Source organism: Sphaerodactylus townsendi, linkage group LG01 (assembly GCF_021028975.2).
Source record: "Sphaerodactylus townsendi isolate TG3544 linkage group LG01, MPM_Stown_v2.3, whole genome shotgun sequence".
NCBI classification, from domain to species: Eukaryota; Metazoa; Chordata; class Lepidosauria; order Squamata; family Sphaerodactylidae; genus Sphaerodactylus; species Sphaerodactylus townsendi.
Genome location: NC_059425.1, coordinates 63,673,265 through 63,693,476, shown reverse-complemented (window position 1 = coordinate 63,693,476; position 20,212 = coordinate 63,673,265). Strand labels below are relative to the sequence as shown.

The window sequence follows — 20,212 nt, the reverse complement described above, 5'->3', positions numbered from 1 at the left end:
GCTTTCACAACTGTTTTTGCCATTCCGCACAGCTTCAAAGAGCCCTGAAAGCAGCTTGAAAGTGCATTATTCTGCGTGTGCGGAATGAGCCTCAGAGTTGCAGAGTTCTGACACTGGTGGGTTTCCCGTTCTCTTTTTATTCCTTCGTCCCTGAACCAGATTGTTTCTGTTTTGCTGAAAATCAAATAAAACGCTGTATTTCAATAGCTTGTCTCAGGAGCTGAGGTCCTCCCTCCTTCTAGTGTATTCTCAATTATGTGAGGTCTGTTACACACTGTGTCCAGTGAGAAGGGTATGTTTTAGTGGGGTATAAATCGTCATGTCCGGGGCGGGGGGGAACCAATCAGTAAGTGTTTGGGTTGAACTGAAGATGCCAGCCACAGATGCAGGCGAAACGTTAGGAACAAGATCCACCAGACCACGGCCACACAGCCCGGAAAACCCACAACAAATAGGTGTTTCTTTTTATGGAGAATTTGGTTCTAAGCCAAAATTCAAGCCTCCATTTAGAGTATCAGCTACTTATGAACAATATAAACCCCAGTCAGATTTGAACATCACAACTCAAAGTTAGAATTAATCTTTCCTTAATTAGAAGTCTTTAATCTTGACTCACTGCACAAAGGGAGGGAGGAGGAGAGATTGTGGGTGAAGATATGTAGCTGATTCACTTCACAAATTATGGATCCTTTGAAATATATTAATACACTCCAACAAACTGATGGTAGCATAAACTTTTCAGAGCAAAGGCCTGCTTTTATCTGGTGCATCTGAATTGACATTTTTATGTGTTTGATAAAAAAACCTCATATTACCATAAAATGGTGAATCTTTAATCTGCTGCAGAATTGTTATTTTTGTTGTTTATTTAGTACTGACCATATTTATGTGATTTGTTGAAGTTGGTTCTGATGCAAAACACCATATATTTGTGGTACGAAATCCATAGGTTAAAAGGATTAGTCTGCTTAAATTGACAGATTAGATACTAATGTAAAAATCAGAGTAGTTGTGGAATATATAGCATTGTAGTCTGGCAGTATATTTTATGAGAACCCCATGGCACATAGTGATAAGCTGCAATACTGCAGTCCAAGCTCTGCTCACAACCTGAGATTGATCCCAATAGAAGTTGATTTCAAGTGGCTGGCTCAAGGTGATTCAGCTGTCCATCTTTCTGAAGCTGGTAAAATGAATATCCAGCTTGTTGGGTGTCAAATGTAGACAACTGGGAAAGCCAATGGCAGACCACTCCAAATAGTCTGTCTAGAAAACAATGTGATATGGTGTCACCCCAAGTGTCAGTGATGACCTAGTGTTTTATAATAGCGGTGCCATGTTGTCTTATTATCCCTCTCTCTTGCACTTTCACATCTCTAGACTTGGTTAACCTTCTGGTCAATAAAACTGAAAAAATACAGAGTAAAATTGTGACTTCAGTGTGCAGTCTTTGAGAGAGCACTCACTCGCTCTCTCTCACTCTGTCTCTCTCTCTTTAGAATTGTGTGAAAAATGCCAGCCAGGAAGTTTTCAGATGAAGAAACTGTGATGGGCCGGTGGCCAGGAAGTATTCTTTTTTATGAAGTACAGGTAGTTAATTATGATGACCGCAGTCATCTTTATACAGTGAAATATAAAGATGGAACCGAGCTTCAACTGAAAGAAAATGACATCCGGGTAAGCAGTTCCAAAAGTGTATGATTATATTTAGAAGCATAATTTGGCTTGCTGTTGAAAGATTTGGTTGGTAATTCAGTTGTAAATATAGTTATGTTCTTGCAGTACTAGTATAGAGTGATGTTTTTTAAATGTTGCCCTATTGCAACAGCCATAGTAACCACTTTTTGAATTTTCTTGCTGACCCACATCAGAAGGCAGACTGAAGAAGCTTCTGATGGATATGATGTCTGCATACTAGAAAAGGACTACATTTACTGACTTAAACTGGGATCCTTGGGTACAGGGTGGATTTGTTTTAAGTCAAATTGATCTTAATTTTAAACCACTGTTTCTATTTTAAGATAAATTTCTGATACCCGGATATACTTGGATTTATACTAAAGAAACTCTAGTATAAGAAAGTAAGTTCCTGGCTACACTTCAGATTGGTGCCTTTTTAAAGTCTATCTTGGGAGAGGCAAATTGTCAACCATAAACTAACCCAACTTAAGAAAGCCCTCCCTTGAATGTGACTGTCAACCATACATTATCATGCATGTTGGTAAGACCGCCTATGAAAGAGGCTAGGCGACCAGAGCAAATTCAAATGCTTGTGATATACACAGAAATGTCCAGCATCTTATGCCATCTGTTATGTAACTGTTAACAGCTGACAAATCCGTTCTGGCAATGATATTGATGATTTCTGTTTCCTTCATCTTTAGATCTGATTTGATCTATCCTGACTGCAATAAAATGATGTAACATTTTGTAGAAAGTGAGAATGTGTGAATGTTGGCAGAAGTGGTATCAGACCTGGGATAAGGACTGCCGCAATTGACCAGATTAATTTCTAAACATATTTATTCCATATTTCTTTTTAATTATTTAATAATTCATAATGTACACATTTTAAAAACCAAATTTATACTTATACATATTTATTTGCATTTGGTGTGCCTGCCTTATCCGTAGGTAGTGGAACTTAATTAACAGATTCCCAAATTGGGTCTCTTTTACACCCTGTTGCTGTTACAGATTTTCTCCACCAGGGTGAAAATGATATAATAAACCTCAGGCTATATACACAAAGATCCCAAGACTCGTATAGTCTTTTGCTTAAAAGGTTTCACTTTCATTTTTACTGATAGCCCCTCTCTTTTCACAGTTACCTCCTTGTGCAGATCTGTTCCATTACAAACAATCTTTGATTCATTGAACTTTTAAAAAGCACAGCACTTAAGAAGTAAGGGGTTGATTCTACGTAAATAGATTTTCAAAGGAACAATGGTACTAAGGTCTTTTTTTTCCACTCTATGTTTATTTTATAACATTTTTGCTGTGAAGAAGAGTCATGTTATCTTCAGAACTGTAAAACCAAGCATCTGTAATTATATCTTCTAGATAGAAAAACTGTCCAAAACCTCTGCAAGAGCATAACATTATTCATTTACCAAATAATATAAACATTGCATGGATATGCATTCATGCTGTATGATTAAAAACATCTTTATTTCATGATAAATGACTTTTGGACTAGTGAAGTAGGATGCTGAACTTGGAAGGCACTATTAATGCAAAAACTGTATTAGAGTACACAAAACAAAACAAAGCTTTAAATAAAAGGTTAAATTCAAACTCTCTTATAAGCAGCAAGTATTTTGTAATATTTTACCCCTTATAAAAAAGATAAAAGAGATGAAACAAGCTTAATCAACCTTGGACATCTTTTGAATTTGACTCTCCAATGTGGCAGTCCTGTGCACACTTCAGAGAACATGCGCTGAGGCAGCAGGTGGGGAAGAAAAGAGGAAGCATTACCACTGTCTATCCACTTTCTCTATTTCCTGATGTCAGGGGATGGAAGGAAATAGAAAGCAGCAGCACTTCTCTTTTTTCCAGCTGTCATTGTTGGCCCAACTTCTCCTTTGCAAAGGCAGTGATGGGAATGAAAAGATGAAGCAGCCTCCTAGCCTCTAGTGCTTGCTTCCTATCTCCCTGATGGGGTTGGAACCCATGAAAGGAAGGAAAAATCAGCACCATTTCTGCTGCACCAACCACTTCCTTGTTTTCCCACTTGGTTTTCTCCTCAGCTTGAGTCAGAAATCCTACTCTGTCAGAGCTGACAGACTGCCCAACTCTGCTCTGCTCTCTGACAGCCTCTGATCAGAACTGAACTCCACTTTCTGTGCTGTAAGCCCACTGGCTCCCCCTAGCTTTTTCCAAACGTTACTGGACCTTTTTCAACCAATCAGGTTGGTTCTCTACTTGTGGAGCCTTTTTCTCTTTTTCTGGCTGTTGCTAAGGCCTTCTCCCTTTGGCCTGCTGTACGCCAGCCCTTCAGGGTGGGGCAAGTTTGTTACACAGACCTACTCCATGGCTTCAGAATTTCTGGAAATTTTACATCTCTACCAAAACATGCAAATGGCCAATGGTATGATGATCTGGCTGTCCAGAAGAACTGCCAGACTTCTTACTCATCTATCAAAAAACAGTAAAACCACATTTATTTTAGGTGTCTTTTCTTGTTCATGGTCAATTGTTGACCATCACTTCTGTTCTGTTGGGACTCAGGTTTATTGATGGTGGCATATGTAAAGTTAATATATTTTATTCACACAAATGCCATATCTAGTCTTGCTTTTAGATTCTAGGAAAGTTTAAAAATGAAAATATTTTATGATGATTTTTGCACTAAACTGGGAAGCAGCCCCAAAATTATTCAGAACTCAAGAAGGAAGCATATTCAAAATTTAATTCAGTATGTCATCTGGGTGGGATAGGGTGGGCATTGTCTCAGTCCTTTTGCCTGATTTGTAGTCATGGGTCGTGACAGTCTTTCCTATTAGGGTTGCTAGTCTCCAAATGGGGGCTGGAGATCTCCTGGCATTACAACTGATCTCCAGATGAAGAGATGTGTTCCCCTGAGGAAAATGGCTGGTTTGGTAGGCGAACTGTATGGTATGTGTTGCTGAGGTCCCTCTCCTTCCTAAACCCTGCCCTCTGTAGGCTTCACCCCCAAATCTCCAGGTATTTCCCAACTTGGAACTAATATCTTATGCATATCCTTGTCTGTAATCTTGAGTGGCAAGGTGCATACTGTTTCATTCCCCCCTCCCTTACTGTTTTTTATTGTTGAAGTTTGAGCCTGTTACAAAAATTGAAATATGTAATGGTAATTTGCAGTTTTTAACAAAAAGGGTACTTAAATTAAAGTTTAGCTAGCAGTTCTGCAGAGTTATGATATTGTAATAGATTTTAATTTTTTTCCCCAGCATTTGTCTTCCTTTCGGTTTAGAAAAAGCAACTCTTCCTCAGGTTCTCCATCAAGACGCAGTGGTAGCCGATCAAGATCTGGCTCTAGATCCCGCTCACCTGGACGGCCAGCAAAACATAGACGCCGTTCTTCTTCTCAAAGCAGAGAGCCCAAAAATGCTAAAAAGAATACAGTTGTGGAACCTAATTTGATTCCTTTGGTATTTAATTTATTTTTTCAATGAAAGTTTGTAGTTTAATTCCTTTTACTGTAGTATGGTTGAATTAGATCCAGTGATTTGTCAGGAGAACATAGTAGCCAAGGAAAGTTGATTTCTCTTACCTATTCTCTGTATTTTTCCTGCAGTAGTTCTCCCAAATCACCTACTTACTTTTTCTGTGTCCTATTCTACTTCTAGCTTTTCTTTTTAATTTTTGGCTTTTTCACTAGTTTTATCTCTTTTTTAAAACTATTTTTTACCTTTTTTCAGTCTGACTCTGTCCCCCTTCACAAGACAAATAAATAAATGAATAACTTTGGAATTGATGATGATGTTAGTAGCAGATTGCTTAGAAAGATCTCACTACGTTGTCTTGTGAGATCTCTCATGCTTTTCTTAAAGAAGCAGACACTGTTTCTGTGGTTTGGATTTTTACTAATCCCTAGTTTATTTTTGAAATTTTCATGTCATATTTCTCTGCAAACCTGGAATCCCCCACCTGTCCCTGGTCCCATTATATGGATTTTTGGATCTGCACTTTGTGTCCCAGTTCAGAATTGGATATATATGATCATTCTTGTTCATACAGTAGTTGTATACAACCTATTTTCAAGTATTTATTTATTTATTTATTTATTTATTTAACTATGCCAGTTTTTCATAACTGCGAGAGAAGAAAAAGTTGAAAGAATATAGAAAGATTTGTGTCAAGAAAACCATGTTATTTAGGCAGAAGCAGTCTTGTATATTCATAGCATTGCTTGTGTATTTGGATACTGAATTAAGTGTTATAACAATGAAAACACTGAACTGTTCATTAGAGTATTATTCTATTATTCTAGAGTATTATTCTAGAGTATTATTCTATACATTACAACTAAACTTTTTAAAAAATGAAGTATATGTGTCAACACAGCATAGGGTATAGTGGTTTGCAGCTCTTTTTTGTATTACGTATAGTGGTTTTATTTGTATAAAATATTTTTATAGTTCTATAAAACTATAAATATTTTTATAGTTCATAAATATGCCTAAATGGTACGATTTTAAATGTTAAGCCAGTTATAAATGATACTTTTTGTATTGATTAAGTAGTGGTGTAAATTTAGCCTTGATAAGAAAGTATGAGATATCCTCTGAAAAGCCCCTCCCTATGGCTTCAAAATTTCTGAAAATTTTACATTTGTGTTTATTTATTTGCTGAATATCCATGGAAGTATTCACAGCAGCTTTCAAAATAAAACATAATATCATACAATATAATGGAAATTATTCATTAAAACCTGGTACTAAAAATCTAGCCAGAGTATACAACATAGTACATCTTAAAATGAGTCTTAAATATTTCTCAGTTAAAAACAGACTATGAAATTGTTAAAAGAAATCAGCTTCTTAATTAAAAGCCCGGGTAAACAAATGTTTTAGCCTGGCTAGTAAGCAAGTTTAATGTAGGCATCAGCCAAGCTTCAACAGAACATACGTTCCACAGGCAAGTTGCCACCGCTGGGGGGAAAAAAGTCTCTGGTCACCACCTTCCTCATTTATGAAGGTTTCACAAAGAATGGGGCTTAAGAGGATAACACTTGCTGGCAACTTGGATAGTATGAAAGATGGTGGTCCTCTCTGTCCCAAGCCATTTTTGTGCCGAATCATTACATTTGAATTGTGCTGGGAAAGAGATGGGTATCCAGTGCAGATCTTTTATTGCTGAGGGATTAAAAATCCCTGTATTTTGCCCCCGTCAATAGCATAACTGCCACAGGATCCATGGGGATAAAGAGTCACATGGATGAAGAGTTTGCAGTGAGGAGGGAAAATGGGGTGAAAAGTCCCATTGTGCTATTTCTGCCTGTGAAACTGCTTTCTGGGGATCAGGAGGAACTGCTGGGAGGAGAGAAATGTGGCAAACATTCACAGTTCTTTTGCTAGAAGCTCCACTGGATGCAGTGAATTAATTCATTAGAGCTAATGTGGCATAGTAGTTAAGAGCAGGTGCACTCTAATCTGGAGGAACCAGGTTTGATTCCCCACTCTGCCACTTGAGCTGTGGAGACTTATCTGGTGAACCAGATTAGCTTGTGCGCTTCACCACATGCCAGCTGGGTGACTTTGGGCTCGTCACAGTTCTTTGGAGCTCTCAGCCCCATTTACCTCACAGGGTGTTTGTTATGTGGGGGGAAAGGAAAGGAGATTGTAAGCCCCTTACAGGAGAGAAAGGGGGGGGGGATATAAATCCAAACTTTAATTGTATTGTCGAAGGCTTTCACGGCCGGAATCACTTGGGTACTGTGTGGTTTCCGGGCTGTATGGCCGTGTTCTAGCAGCATTCTCTCCTGACTTTTCGCCTGCATCTGTGGCTGGCATCTTCAGAGGATCCTCTGAAGATGCCAGCCACAGATGCAGGCGAAACGTCAGGAGAGAATGCTGCTAGAACACGGCCATACAGCCCGGAAACCACACAGCACCCAAACTTTAATTCTCTTTATACATTAATATATTTCAGTAATGGCTCTGGCATATTTATTTCATTTTTCTGTTATTTTGTAGAAACAAGATTGTTTAAACTAACTTTGTCCTAAAAAATTTCCCTGTGGAAACATTCAATTATTTTCTCCCCACTCCAGAAACTATATGAAAACAATACCAACAGCTATAATGGGGAACCAGATATCACTGAAGTGAATTACTCTTCTCTCAAAATTTTACAGGTATGAAATTCTAAAAACTGCTGGTGCTTTTTTGTTGCTTGTAAAGGAGGCTGGAACTTTCAGGTACAAAATATAAATCTGTGACAATATAGACTTCCAAAAATGGGAATAAATTACTGAGGGATTTGGAGACGTGTTAACTCAGGAATATTTGAGCACTTGCTGTTACAAGACTGAAAATGGCTTTTTCTCCCTTATTTGTGTTTAGCATGAAAAAATTGAGTCAGAGTTGGAGACAGAGCAATTGCATCCAAGAAAGGAGAAGAAAATGGGAGAAATGTTTGCAGAGGAAAGATTTTTTGAGACTCCCAAAACTATTGAAAAAGAATGCATGAAGTCAAAGGAATTAGAATTTGGAGGGAGAATTGGTATGATAGTTTTAATATATTATGGTCTTGCAAAATATTAGTAGTTTATTTATTTAGTTATTTTAGATTTTTACCCCACCCATCCCCAAAAGGGGCTCGGCGGTTTACAGTTACTGTGTGCAAGTTCAGAACCTTGTGTACGTGACAGTGTTTTTAGATAATTGTTAACAGTTGATATTCCTTGTGTACTTCAATGGAGAGGTCAGTCTGTTGGTGCCGTGTTTGTTGATGTCAACAGAAGGGATCTGCAGGCTAAGCAAGCCTTGTGCAATTTCCTGGTATGGGCAGTAATTTTCCCAGGGGTATTGTTTCATTCCCTTTTCTTGCCAGGTTTTAGTTGTCTTTTGTGGGGTCAACTGGAATAATTGTGTATCAGTATCTGGGCAAGCAGCTTGATTTTGTGGGCTAATTCCCCTTCCTACAGCAATTAGCAGCGCAGGACAGTTGCTGCAAGTGTGTGTGTGTTTTCTAGTTCCATCTACTGAAATTGTTTTGTGCAGAAAGATGGTAAAAATTACATATTTTATCATTTTACATATAAGTTACGAGCTGCTTATTGTTTGGGAGTGGGGAATGCTAAATAAGTAAACTGATTCAAATGCTAAGTAATCATGATTGTAAAATCTTGACCCTGTAGGAAAGGAAAATGTTTGAGAAGCACTTCTCTGAGAGTACTACTTGTTTATTTTGCATTTAACTTATAACTCTTTGTGTTTGTTTGCAGGAGCTTTCTGCATGATACTCTTCATGCCCGCAACTGTGTTTTATTTGTTGTTAATGTGCAAACAGAAGGATCCCAGTGTTCTGAATTTTCCTCCTCCTCTCCCAACCCTTGATAGCTTATGGGAGATAAGAGTATTTGGTGTCTGTCTTCTGTGGTTCTTTCTCCAAGCCCTATTTTATTTACTGCCCATAGGAAAGGTAATGTTATGTATTTACTTCATCTATATTCTACTTTTCTTTCCGATGGGAATCAAAGCAACTTGTATTGGTCTCTTTTTCTCCATTTTATCTTCACAACAACCCTATGAGGTGGGTTAGGCTGACTGTGTGTCTGGTCCAAGAATGGGGATTCAGGCCTCGTCTCCCAGATTGTTGTTCAGCACTCAAATCACCCCATGCCTGCTCTCTGTCCATACTAGTAAATTATATAGTTGACTGTTATGACCCCAGTATAAATGGATGATACTGTGGTCAGCACATACTTTGATAGAGCATGTCCTTTGCATGTCAGAAAGTGCCAGATTCAGTCATTGACATTTCCAGTTTAAGGATTTCCGGTAGCATGTTTTGGGGGAACCGTGTGTCTGCCTGAGACCTGTTGCCAGTCATGGTAGATGATACTTAGCTAGAGAGCAGTTACCTTACTTCTACAAAGGATGCTTCATTTTCTAATGCTACAATCCTTGACAATTTGGGAGGGAGAGGTTCAAAATCAAACTACATCAGTGGTTCTCAACCTGTGTGTCGGCACTCCTTTGGGGGTCGAACAACCCTTTCAAAGGGGTCGCCTAAGACTCTGCATCAGTTTTCTCCATCTGTAAAATAAATAAATGTTAGGGTTGGGGGTCACCACAGCATAAGGAACTGTATTAAAGGGTCGTGGCATTAGAAAGGTTGAGAACCACTGAACTATATGTAAATCAATGAAAAAATAGCAACAATGCTGTGGTGTCAGATGTTTTATACTTGTTTACTTGCTCCATAACCTTGTGGGCTTTTTTGGAAGAGGAGAGAACTATGATACAAAATCTGTAAGACTTTCTGCAGAGTCATCCTCCTGCAGAAATGCTCATACAGTATTGCATTGTAACTGGGAAAATGTGGTACTTACAGATTAGATGTTGATTGTTGTATAGAAAGTGACTGTGTGAAATGCTCAACTTCCCAGTTGCCTAGCATCTGTGTGCAAATGGGATATCCTGCAGTGCCTCAAATGGTCTTGTAGTATGCTTCTTGTGATTGTTTGGAAAGGCCCATAGTTAACCACATCTGCAATTACTTTTTTTGCTTCTCTAATGGGGAAACATTTACACTGTAAGGTTCTGGTGGGTTTTCCCCCCAACATAATTGTCATTAACTGTGACTCTAGGAGACACAAAGGCGCTGCATGGCTTTTGAATTGGTTGTCCTGAGACATAATTTGCTAAGAAATTGAACATGAGTCATCAATGACTCATGTCCCACTAGTTGACGAGACAGGGACTCGGGCTTCCCCCAGCTGTGGAAGTAAGTCCTTTTGTACCAATTGGTTGGAAGTCGCGGGCTTCTGCCGCCTTCTCTTCTGCTCCCTCACCAGCTAAGCAGCATCACCTCCCATACCCCCTGCCTGCTCTCCTCTCATCCTGCAAAGACTAAGCAGGGCAGCTGCAGCTTTCGGCTCCTAGCACTAATTCTCCTATATTCCCCACTCAGCCTTCTTCCAACCTACAAAGACATCTCACCTGGGCTCTTACAGGCCAGCTCCTCCCCTGCCGTCCTGACACTACCCTCCCACCTCTGCCTGCACCCTTCTGCAGCCCCAAAGACCAAGCCAGCGAAGTGAAGCTACTAATGCTAGCCCTGCTCTCCTCCCATCCTCCCAAAGACTGCTAGCCAGGCCTGTGGGGCATGAGCCACTGGTTGCTGGACTCCAGCTCACAAGCCCTCCCATTCCCTCCTGCCCTCCCTCAAAGATCGAGCCTGTTGCCCCCCCCCCTGTTCTAGAGCCCAATGGATTTTACTTCTAGTTTCCCTATAATCTGTTACTTCAGTATCAGCACATTAAGACAATTTAATAAAATTTTATGGGAAAATAAAGAATATTTCCTTTCCTTTAAGGTTGTGGAAGGAACACCTCTTTTGAATGGAGTTAGACTGGCATATAGGATAAATGGTAAATATATGTGTTGTTTTTCCATTTGAATTTGTCAAGTATACGCTAGCAAAGCAAGCTATCAAACATCATTCTGGTTTTGATTAATGTGGTTCAACTTGGATATCATGCCAAACCATAATTTGCATTAACTATAATTTAGAACCCAAACCATAGCTGAGCTTCCAAACATGGAAGAAAGCTGTAGTTTAGGGCCAGTAGTCTCCTCAGCATACAAGTCTGAGTAGTGACATCTGGAAACTGCAGTAGCTATTTGTTGACTGAGTTATCACACTAAATATGTAATCTGAAAGTTTACTTCAAACCTTGATTGTAAACCCCAGTTGTAAACTGTGGTTGTCATTTTTGGGCACCTCACAGCCATAAAGTCCTTAATCATAGTTTGGTATGAAATCTGAATTAAACCTATGGGGTAGGAAATTTGCAAGTTTCATGAACATGTTCATATTATATATTCTTTTGTGTGTGTGTGTTTTTAAGCTGATATATATTGTACAGATTCCAAATCTCAGTAAATACAACCACATAAAAATACAAATTTGTATTTCGATAAATCCGTGAAACAAGTTCTAGTAAGTGGTTTATAAGGCTTGTCCTTTTCCATGGCATCTGTTCTTAATTATGAGGGAACTGAATGCATACCTGTGTATTTTGAAGTGCAGTTTCTATGCATATAATACAACATGTTATGCCATTTAATTATTACATTTTTTATTCAACTCTTCAAAAAAGTTTTTCCAAGGCAGTATCTATGGCTCCTATACTTAACTCCTTTGACAACTCCTCATTAAGTTGATATAGTTGAGAGGACGATCTTCCTGTCTAAAATCACCAGAAGTGAGCATCCTCCAAGAATCTCTAGGATGTGAACTTGGCCGTTCTCAGATCTAACCATTATACCACACTGTTTCTTATTGCACTATTTTAACAGTCTTGGTTTGTGTTTTACTTCCATCATATATATTTCAGTTTACATAGATTAAAAAAAGGCTGTTGTGTTACTTGAATTAGTGGGTCTGTTCCCTTTTACCATGGAATTAGGAATGGATCTTGTGCTGTTAGAGGAAGCATAACTGGGATCTTTTCCACCTATGTTTTACATGGGGTTTTTCCCTTTAGAAAGCTGCAGGAAACCAGAATTTAAGTGAAGTTTAACAATTATATTGAAGAACAAAAATAACAAGATATAAGATAGGAAGCATACAGCTTCCAAGCAAAACCTACATACACAGAATTTCCAAGGAGATTTGTGGGATATATATAAGTATGAGTGATAGATATATATATATAGAGAGAGGGGGGGAGGGAGGGAAGAGGGGGGAGAATTGTAGAGGTCATTGCAGGTAGGGTGATATTTACTGGTTCCAGAATAATGGTTCGAGGAGGCAGGATCCAGCGTGGAGTTTGATGGTGTAGCTGATAGGGATGACATCTGTATTACGGTGGGATCCGACTACAAAGGCAGTTTAGGGACCAAAGGGTGATGGGCCCTTGTTTGGGAGACCTAGATATAGGACGATCTGGCCCTTTGGCAATGCTAAAAGAAGCAGTCTTTCTCGACAAAACAGTTCTGTTCTCAGGAGAGAACAGTACAGTAGAAAATAACTCAAATGAGTTGGAACTGAAGGAGCGTCCAGTTCTTGATTAAGTTGTAGGCAGAGTTGATGAATTTACAACTTGGGGCATTCCAATTCAAAGGTTTGATGGTCCTCCGGTAGTAGGACAGGAAAAGCTATGATTGGATTGTATTAGGGAAGGAAAAGGACTCCTAGAAAAATCTGGATTACAGAAGTTGCTGAGGCAGATTATTGCTTTACACATACCCTTTTATGAGTTGGGGATGGCATGGTTTGGTTTTCCATACAGTTATGCTTTTGTTATCCAGATTGAAATGGTAGAGGTTTCAAAAAAGGCATTGTTTGTTGCTATGAGGAATTTGGCAAGTAGAGCGCCACCCCCATCCCCATTAGTATCAAAGTCCAGAATTAAGATTTGGCATCCATCTTTGTCTGAACTATATGACACTAAAGAGAAGTGACTGGAAGAGCACATCTGAGAAACTGGCCACCCTATCTTGCCTTGGACATCCATGGCAACAGTTGTATGAAAAAACCTTCATATATATTCACGTAGTTATTTATTTATTGTTACATTACTTATAGTCCACCTTTTTCACTTGGACTGAAGGTGTTTAATACATTTATCCTTCCTTTCTGCTAAATATAGGCATCCAAAGTGGCTCTAAATTGGTCTGTTATCATAAACAAAAAAGGATAAAATAGAAAGGCCAGTGACTTACAAAACAATAATTGGAAAACTAACAATCATATGCTATAAGTGATTTATATTGGATATCTGAGGAAAGCAATGCAAACACCTGATAAATATGCCAGAATTAGTTGGGTAGTAGGAATATATTTCAAAGACTTTGTGCCACCACAGAACAGGCCCTTTTCTCTGATAGCCACTTGTCTCACATTGGAAGTCAAGAATACCCACAGCTGGAGGTTTTAACAGTGACTTAACCCCAAAAGTATTTCAAATTACTGCAAAAGATACAAAATTATTTCTGATTTAAAATATCTCAGTGAACTTGATCAATACTGTATTATAGATGTCTGTCTGCCTTCCACTTAATTATAGAGTTATCTCGTGTAACTGTCTGCATTGTAGATAAATATTGACAGAATAATTTTGAATGCATAGATTTCAGACAGTCTCTGTTTTGCTAATTTGTTCATTAGCTTGCTGCTTAAGTGAAGTTCTTGACTTCTGAGTAGTCATTATTATTCATTTCAGAAAAATGAATCTTGTTGGAAGGCTTTTGATTGTCATGAGGTTTCAGCTCTGTTAACTAGCTCCAGGTATACATTTTTAAGTATTGTGTCAGTTCGAAATTCGGAAAGAAAAATGTTTATCCTGATGCTTACAATAATTATAGACTTAGTTTGGGTATGAAGTGTATAGTATTTGGCTATAGTATTTGCCTATTCTGGGCTCTCCCTATTGGTTTTATGTTAGTTCATTGTTTCCAGGTTTTTGGCAACCTGTTGCTTCCAGTCAAGCAAACTGGTTTATGCTTGCCCAATAAGCCAATATTCCAAATTGAAAGCAAGCACTGTTTGGAAAACTGGCTAGAGGGCAAGGATAACCATGCTCTCAAGGAAAGCAAATAATGACCGGTGCAGATGTAACAGCAAACTGAGACTTGCAAAAAACTTTCTAACATATGAACACATGGAGAGAAGGGATTGAGCAAGGTTTGTTTAGATAGTCACTGAACCATTATGTATTTTGGGTGGTGTCTCATGTTGTGTTTTTTTCTTTAAGGGTTTTATGCGTTTATCCTAACAACTGTGGCCTTAGGAATATGTCTGTATTTCGAAATGGAGCTTTATTATTTATACAACCATTTCCTGCAATTTGCAGTCAGTGCAGCGATTTTCTCTGTCATGTTAAGCATTTATCTCTATGTCCGCTCCCTGAAATCATCTGAGGAAGAATTATCATCTGGAGGAAATTCTGGTAAGTGTGTGGACAGTTACACAAATTGCTACCTTCCTCCTTCATTGCTGAGAATTAAAACATTATTGCAGTAATGTCTTTTCTGCCTTCCATTTCCCTTCCCTATATATATATATTTTGTCTTGAAGCTTGTAATGGAACATTTTAATGGGAGTTAACATTTAATTTTATCAGTACATTTCATGCAAAATGCTGTTTCCCTTAATCAGCCATTGCAAATAAACATATTTCTTGCGTATTAGAAGATATGACTGCAAGATATAAATGATCTGTTTGTATTCACATTAGCACTGGTGTGTTAAATCTGGCAGAAATTTGGTGTATGTGTTTCTTGTAAGAGACCATAGATCTGAATCTTCCCCGTGCTGCTTTATTGATGTAACTGGTAGATTTATGTGGACTAAAATTTCAATATGGGAGGAAACAACTTTATAAATGCTTTATTTCTGAAGCATGAAATTCTGCACAAAATTGCCTCTGCTGAGGAAAACAACAACTATATATAGAAATATTGACATTGATATAGTGGGCATCACAGAGACATGGTGGAATGAGGAGAACCAGTGGGATGCTGTTATCCCAGGTTACAGGCTCTACAGGAAGGACAGGGATACAGGGCGATTGCTGGGTGGGGTGGCCCTCTACATCAAAAGAGAGCATAGTGTCACATGCTGTATTAATAGACAATGCAGGGAGACTGATTCCCTCCACAGAAGCACTGTGGATATCAATACCAGGGGTGAAACATAGTTTTAACATTAGGAATAGGTATTATCGCCCCTGATCCAAAAGTTTAATAAGAGGATTCTGGAGGATGGAAAAAAGAAATTGTGAGAGGCTAACAGCAAAGCTAAAATGTCTTGAGTAATGGCCAATTTTAATCCATCCCCTATATAAAACTGGAAAAAATGCATGTTCAGGCCTACAGTAAGGAGAGAAATATCCCTGTTGGCGCTAAAATGACTGTGTTTAGAGTATGATGGTTGCAAGAACCAACCAGGAGATGATGTGATCCAAGATCTAATTCTAGCGTGGGACCCAGGACCTGGTCGCGCGAAGTCAGTGCTTGTTGAGCCGATGGCATCAGCTACCACAATGCTGCAGTCCAGAATTCTAGTATCTCTGTTGCATGCTATAACAAGCGACAACTACTAATGTAGTTACATTTGCCTTCTCAGAAAGGAAATTCCTCGCAAAGATGAGGGGGATAGTGCACAGGAAATGAAAAAGGGAAACTGGCGAGAGTCAAAACTGTTGTCCAAGATGCTTGGAGGTTATTTGGTGAAAACTTACAGTCTTTAAAAGCTCACAGCTGGAATGTGTTCCACTTAGGTTAGGAAAAAGGCAGCTCTTTCAGTCCAAAAGAAAGCCACCATGGTTAACACCAAGGACGCTTGAGGAAATTACATATACATACATATTAGGTAGAAAAAAGATGTCTTTTAGAAAATGGAAGTCCAACTTAACTGATACAAAGACCTCACCAGAGAGAAATACAAATGGTGGCAAAAAGAGAAGCAAGTTAGCTGTAAAGGGGAGGCAAAAAGGATTATGAAAGAGGAAGAACGACATTTAGCCGCTAACATCAAGACCAGCAACAAACAACAGCGCGTCTCTTCAAGCACATCAAAAGCAGGGAAGCCAGCTATATAGGGTGCTTTCTCCCAGGGATTGCATTCATCCAACAGCGTTCTTAAAGAGCTCTGGCTACGAAATTCTGTTGATGTGTTCTCACTTTAATATGCAACTTATCCCTGAAATCTGCCTCCATCCCTGAAGACTGGGAAGATGGCCAATGTCACACCCACCAATCTTTTCAAAGAAAGTAAGGGTCTAGGGGAATCTGGGAAAATTATGGGCCAAAGTCAAAGGTCTTGACATCTGTTCCTGGTAAATTAGTAGAATCTATCATTAAAGATAAAATTATTAAAATGACATGTAGAAAAGCAAGACCCGCTGAGGAAGAGAGCCAGCATGGCTTTTGAAGAGGCAGAGTCCTGTCTTACAAACTTACTAGAGTTCCTTTGAGAGGTGTAAACAGGCATGTGGATATGTGGAACCAGTGGACATTGTCTACTTGGATTTCCAAAAGGCTTTTGACAAAGTTCTTAGTTGATAGTTCCATGGGAATGTCAACTCAATGTATGGCAGCTGTGAAAAAGGCAAACTCTATGCTGGGGATAATTATAGGAAAAAGGAAAGATATACAAAACTGCAAGGGATTGTCATGCCCTTTATATACCAAAGACAAGGGTGCTGACTGACTTGGAGGTCACAGTGTTGTTCAGTCTCCCACGCCATACATCTCAAAAGGATAATCCCGAAGAGACAGAAAAAAGTTAAGGGCAAGAACGAGGATGATTTCGAAGGATTGGAGCACCTTCTTATGAGGAGAGGCTGCAGCGTTTGGGACTCTTTTAGCTCTGGAGAGAGGAGACGCCTGAGAGGGATATGATTGAAGCCCATATAGAGGCACCATGCATGGGAGTAGAAAATGCTGATAGAGACAGAATTTTCTCTCTTTCTCACCTAATACTACTAGGAACCAGGGGCAATCCATTGAAAATGCTGGGAAGAATTTAGGATCAATAAAAGGAAACACTTCACGCTAAATCCTTTGTGAGTTACACACAACAGGGTTTGGAATATGCTGCCACAGGATAGTGGTGATGACCACTAACCCGGATAGCTTAAAAAGGCCTCTGGACAGACGCATGTATGGAGGAGAAGTCGATCTATGGCTACCAATCTTGATCTGCCTTGATCTCAGATTGCAAATGCCTTAGCAGACCAGGTGCTCAGGAGCAGCAGCAGCAGAAGGCCGTTGCTTTCACCTCCTGCGTGTGAGCTCCCAAAGGCACCTGGTGGGCCACTGCGAGTAGCAGAGTGCTGGACTAGATGGACTCTGATCTGATCCAGCAGGCTAGTTCTTATGTTCTTAATATATAAAAAGGACTGATAATATAATTACATTTTGAACATTTTTTGTATAAGATCTTGAAGCTGATTGAGGATTTTGTACTACTAATGTGGTTCTGTGTCAAAGCACATCTTCAAACATCTTGGGTTGAATTTACGATTATGTTTTTTTCTTTTGCAAGTCGGGCTTTTTAAAAGACCAGTGGGAGGTTTTGGGCCATTAAAATGACAACAATAACAATGAAAAAGCAACCTCTTAATTTGTGATCAAGGAAGGCTTTTTTGTTTAAGCAACAGTGTCCAAGGAAAGCACCCAGAATAAGCAAAGTAGTTTTAAGCCTTTACTAGGTTTTGCAGTTAAGACTCTTAGCTGAGTAGGTCCTTCACAAAATAGTTAACCCTTTAAATGAAAGCAAATGGGATTGGGTTAGTCAAGTTATACTCCAAAGACTGGGCAACTGCTTTTGGAGTCAGCTGGACTTGCTAAGCTGCTTTTTAAAAAAATAACTAACACCAAAAACAAAACATTAAATAGAACAAACTGTACTTACAGAATTGCCACAGTTCCAGAAGCATGCTAAAATGCCTTTAACCTGAATTCCACGCAGGACATTTATTGACAGCTGTCCTGTACTCTAATAACAGCCAGCCAGGCCTTTTCTCTCCCAACTTTAGAAACACCAAACCCTTTTTTCAAGCGCCATCTTTTCTTCTCAGAGCTGTACTTCCAGTTAAGCCTCCCACTGACAAGCTAAAAGACCTTGCATCAGGCCCAAGGAACCAAGCAGTAAAGGCATTTCTAATGTAAGCCAATGTTCCTTTGTCTTTTTTGCTGGTCAGACCTTCAAGCAATGGATAAAGGAATAAATTCGCCATTCTCTGTCTGCCACCCAACCAGGCCCTTCACAGGCCAAGAGTGACACTCTTTAATTCAAGTACTTAGGGAACTGCTGCAAACCTTGATACATTATTTGTATCAGCTGACAGTTTCTGCCTTGTGTAGCTCATGTAATAGTCAGAAGCTTTAACAAGAAAAGTTAAGAGATTTTCTAAATCACATAATTCAACTGTGTAAAATGTTTTCAATACCAAATGACTCTTATATCTCAGAGGAAACATAATTGCCGCCATGACTTCCTTGTACAGAGTGAGTTTAAATCCCTGCAAGACTGGAAATTTTTTGAATCTGAAAATACTTGCAGTGAATTGACCACCAGCCCACTGGCTGTGCTAAGAACTGACCTGTTTCTACATGTTCTTAAATGCCAAAAGCTGCAGCTTTTAATCAAGCCAAACAAACAACACATGCTCTCACCCGAGTGTTCCCACGCACAGCCAGCTGAGCAGGGGTGCATTGGCATAATTTATTTCTATTATAATTATAATTATTTCTATATTTTATGCCAATGCACACACACACCCGGGAGAGTTCGCATGGGTGCACAGCCAACGGTGCAGCCTTCACACAGGCTGCGCCGGTCCCAATGCCTCCATCCCCTGTCAGCCCTCATGACCACGTTGTGAAGGCCAGTGGACACGCCCCCCTGACCAGAGCAACGGCTCTGGTGTTGGAGGCCAGGAGGTATGTCCCCTGGCCTCTACAATGCAGGCAACTTGAGTAGATGCGTCGGGGAGGGCCACGGAAACGCATTAAACGGTTCCATTGCCGCCGGTGCCGCCTACCGCACCCGAATAGAAGCCAGCATTTTCAAAACAACACACAATCAACGGTGTTGAAAAAAAAAAAAAAAAAAAAAAATAAAAAAAAAAAAAAAAAAAAAAAAAAATACATCTTCGCTTTAGGGGGGGGGGGGTGGCTGAGCCTACTTACAAAGCGTAATATTGCGCCCCAGGTGTTTTACCATCCCTAAAGGGGAGCTGTTATTGGGCTGTATGAAACAGCCGCTGCAGTATATGAAATGAAAACTGAAAATAGCAGTGCATTGTTTATTGTGGCATTGGTTAAATAGCGCGTTGAAAGCTGCAAAAGACATCTGCTTTCGCATGGCATAATAGGAAAGCTTTTTCTTTGGACATATACTCCACATACCTCCTTTTGAGCCTCTGTGTAGGGAAATCTATTGGGATGAAAATGTGACAAATAAATAAAAATACTTGAGAAATTACTGTATGCAAATTGTGATACTGCAGGATTTTAATGAGTGATGGAAGATTATATAGTTGTAAGAATAAGACCTGTGACATTAATGTGCAATTTTTGTTGTTTTAAAGGTTGTTATTAACTTCACAATGCTCTTGGCTGAGATAAAAAGTGCATCATCAGAGAGCATACCTCTCTTTGTCAATGATACTAGTTAATGGTTTCCAGCTTCCTGTATGTGGTGGACTCTCTTTTGAATGAGGTATTTCAAGGTATTTCCCAAACTGTTCAATTATTGACAGCAGTCTAGTTAAATGGCTAGTTAAAGGTTAAGGTCCAACGTTTCATATATTTGCATATCTTTTAAACCCTACTGATTTTCTGTTCCTTGTGACTCAGTGAACCAAAGAGGGGAAAGGCCTCAGAATGCATCCCTTCCTATAAAATTGGGAGTATTAACAAGTGGAATATAAATTCAGGGGTCTATTTCAAGAAAAATTTTAACTGGAGTTTGCAGCTGACAAATAGAAAACTGGCACTCAGAGGGAAAATACTTCGTAGAACAACGTAATGCTGTACCC

At 39.3% G+C, this 20,212-nt stretch overlaps 1 protein-coding gene across 1 annotated transcript in view; it reads left to right on the top strand.

Moving 5' to 3' along the window:
- Positions 1-20,212, top strand: part of LBR (lamin B receptor) — a 29,648-nt gene that overhangs the window by 1,057 nt on the left and 8,379 nt on the right. The window contains 11 exon segments of the mRNA XM_048504893.1: positions 1,500-1,677; positions 4,935-5,135; positions 7,760-7,843; positions 8,052-8,211; positions 8,936-9,132; positions 11,032-11,086; positions 14,417-14,611; positions 18,643-18,731; positions 19,763-19,798; positions 19,800-19,862; positions 19,864-19,893. Coding sequence (XP_048360850.1) covers positions 1,513-1,677; positions 4,935-5,135; positions 7,760-7,843; positions 8,052-8,211; positions 8,936-9,132; positions 11,032-11,086; positions 14,417-14,611; positions 18,643-18,731; positions 19,763-19,798; positions 19,800-19,862; positions 19,864-19,893 — 1,275 coding nt within the window. The 5' untranslated portion in view covers positions 1,500-1,512.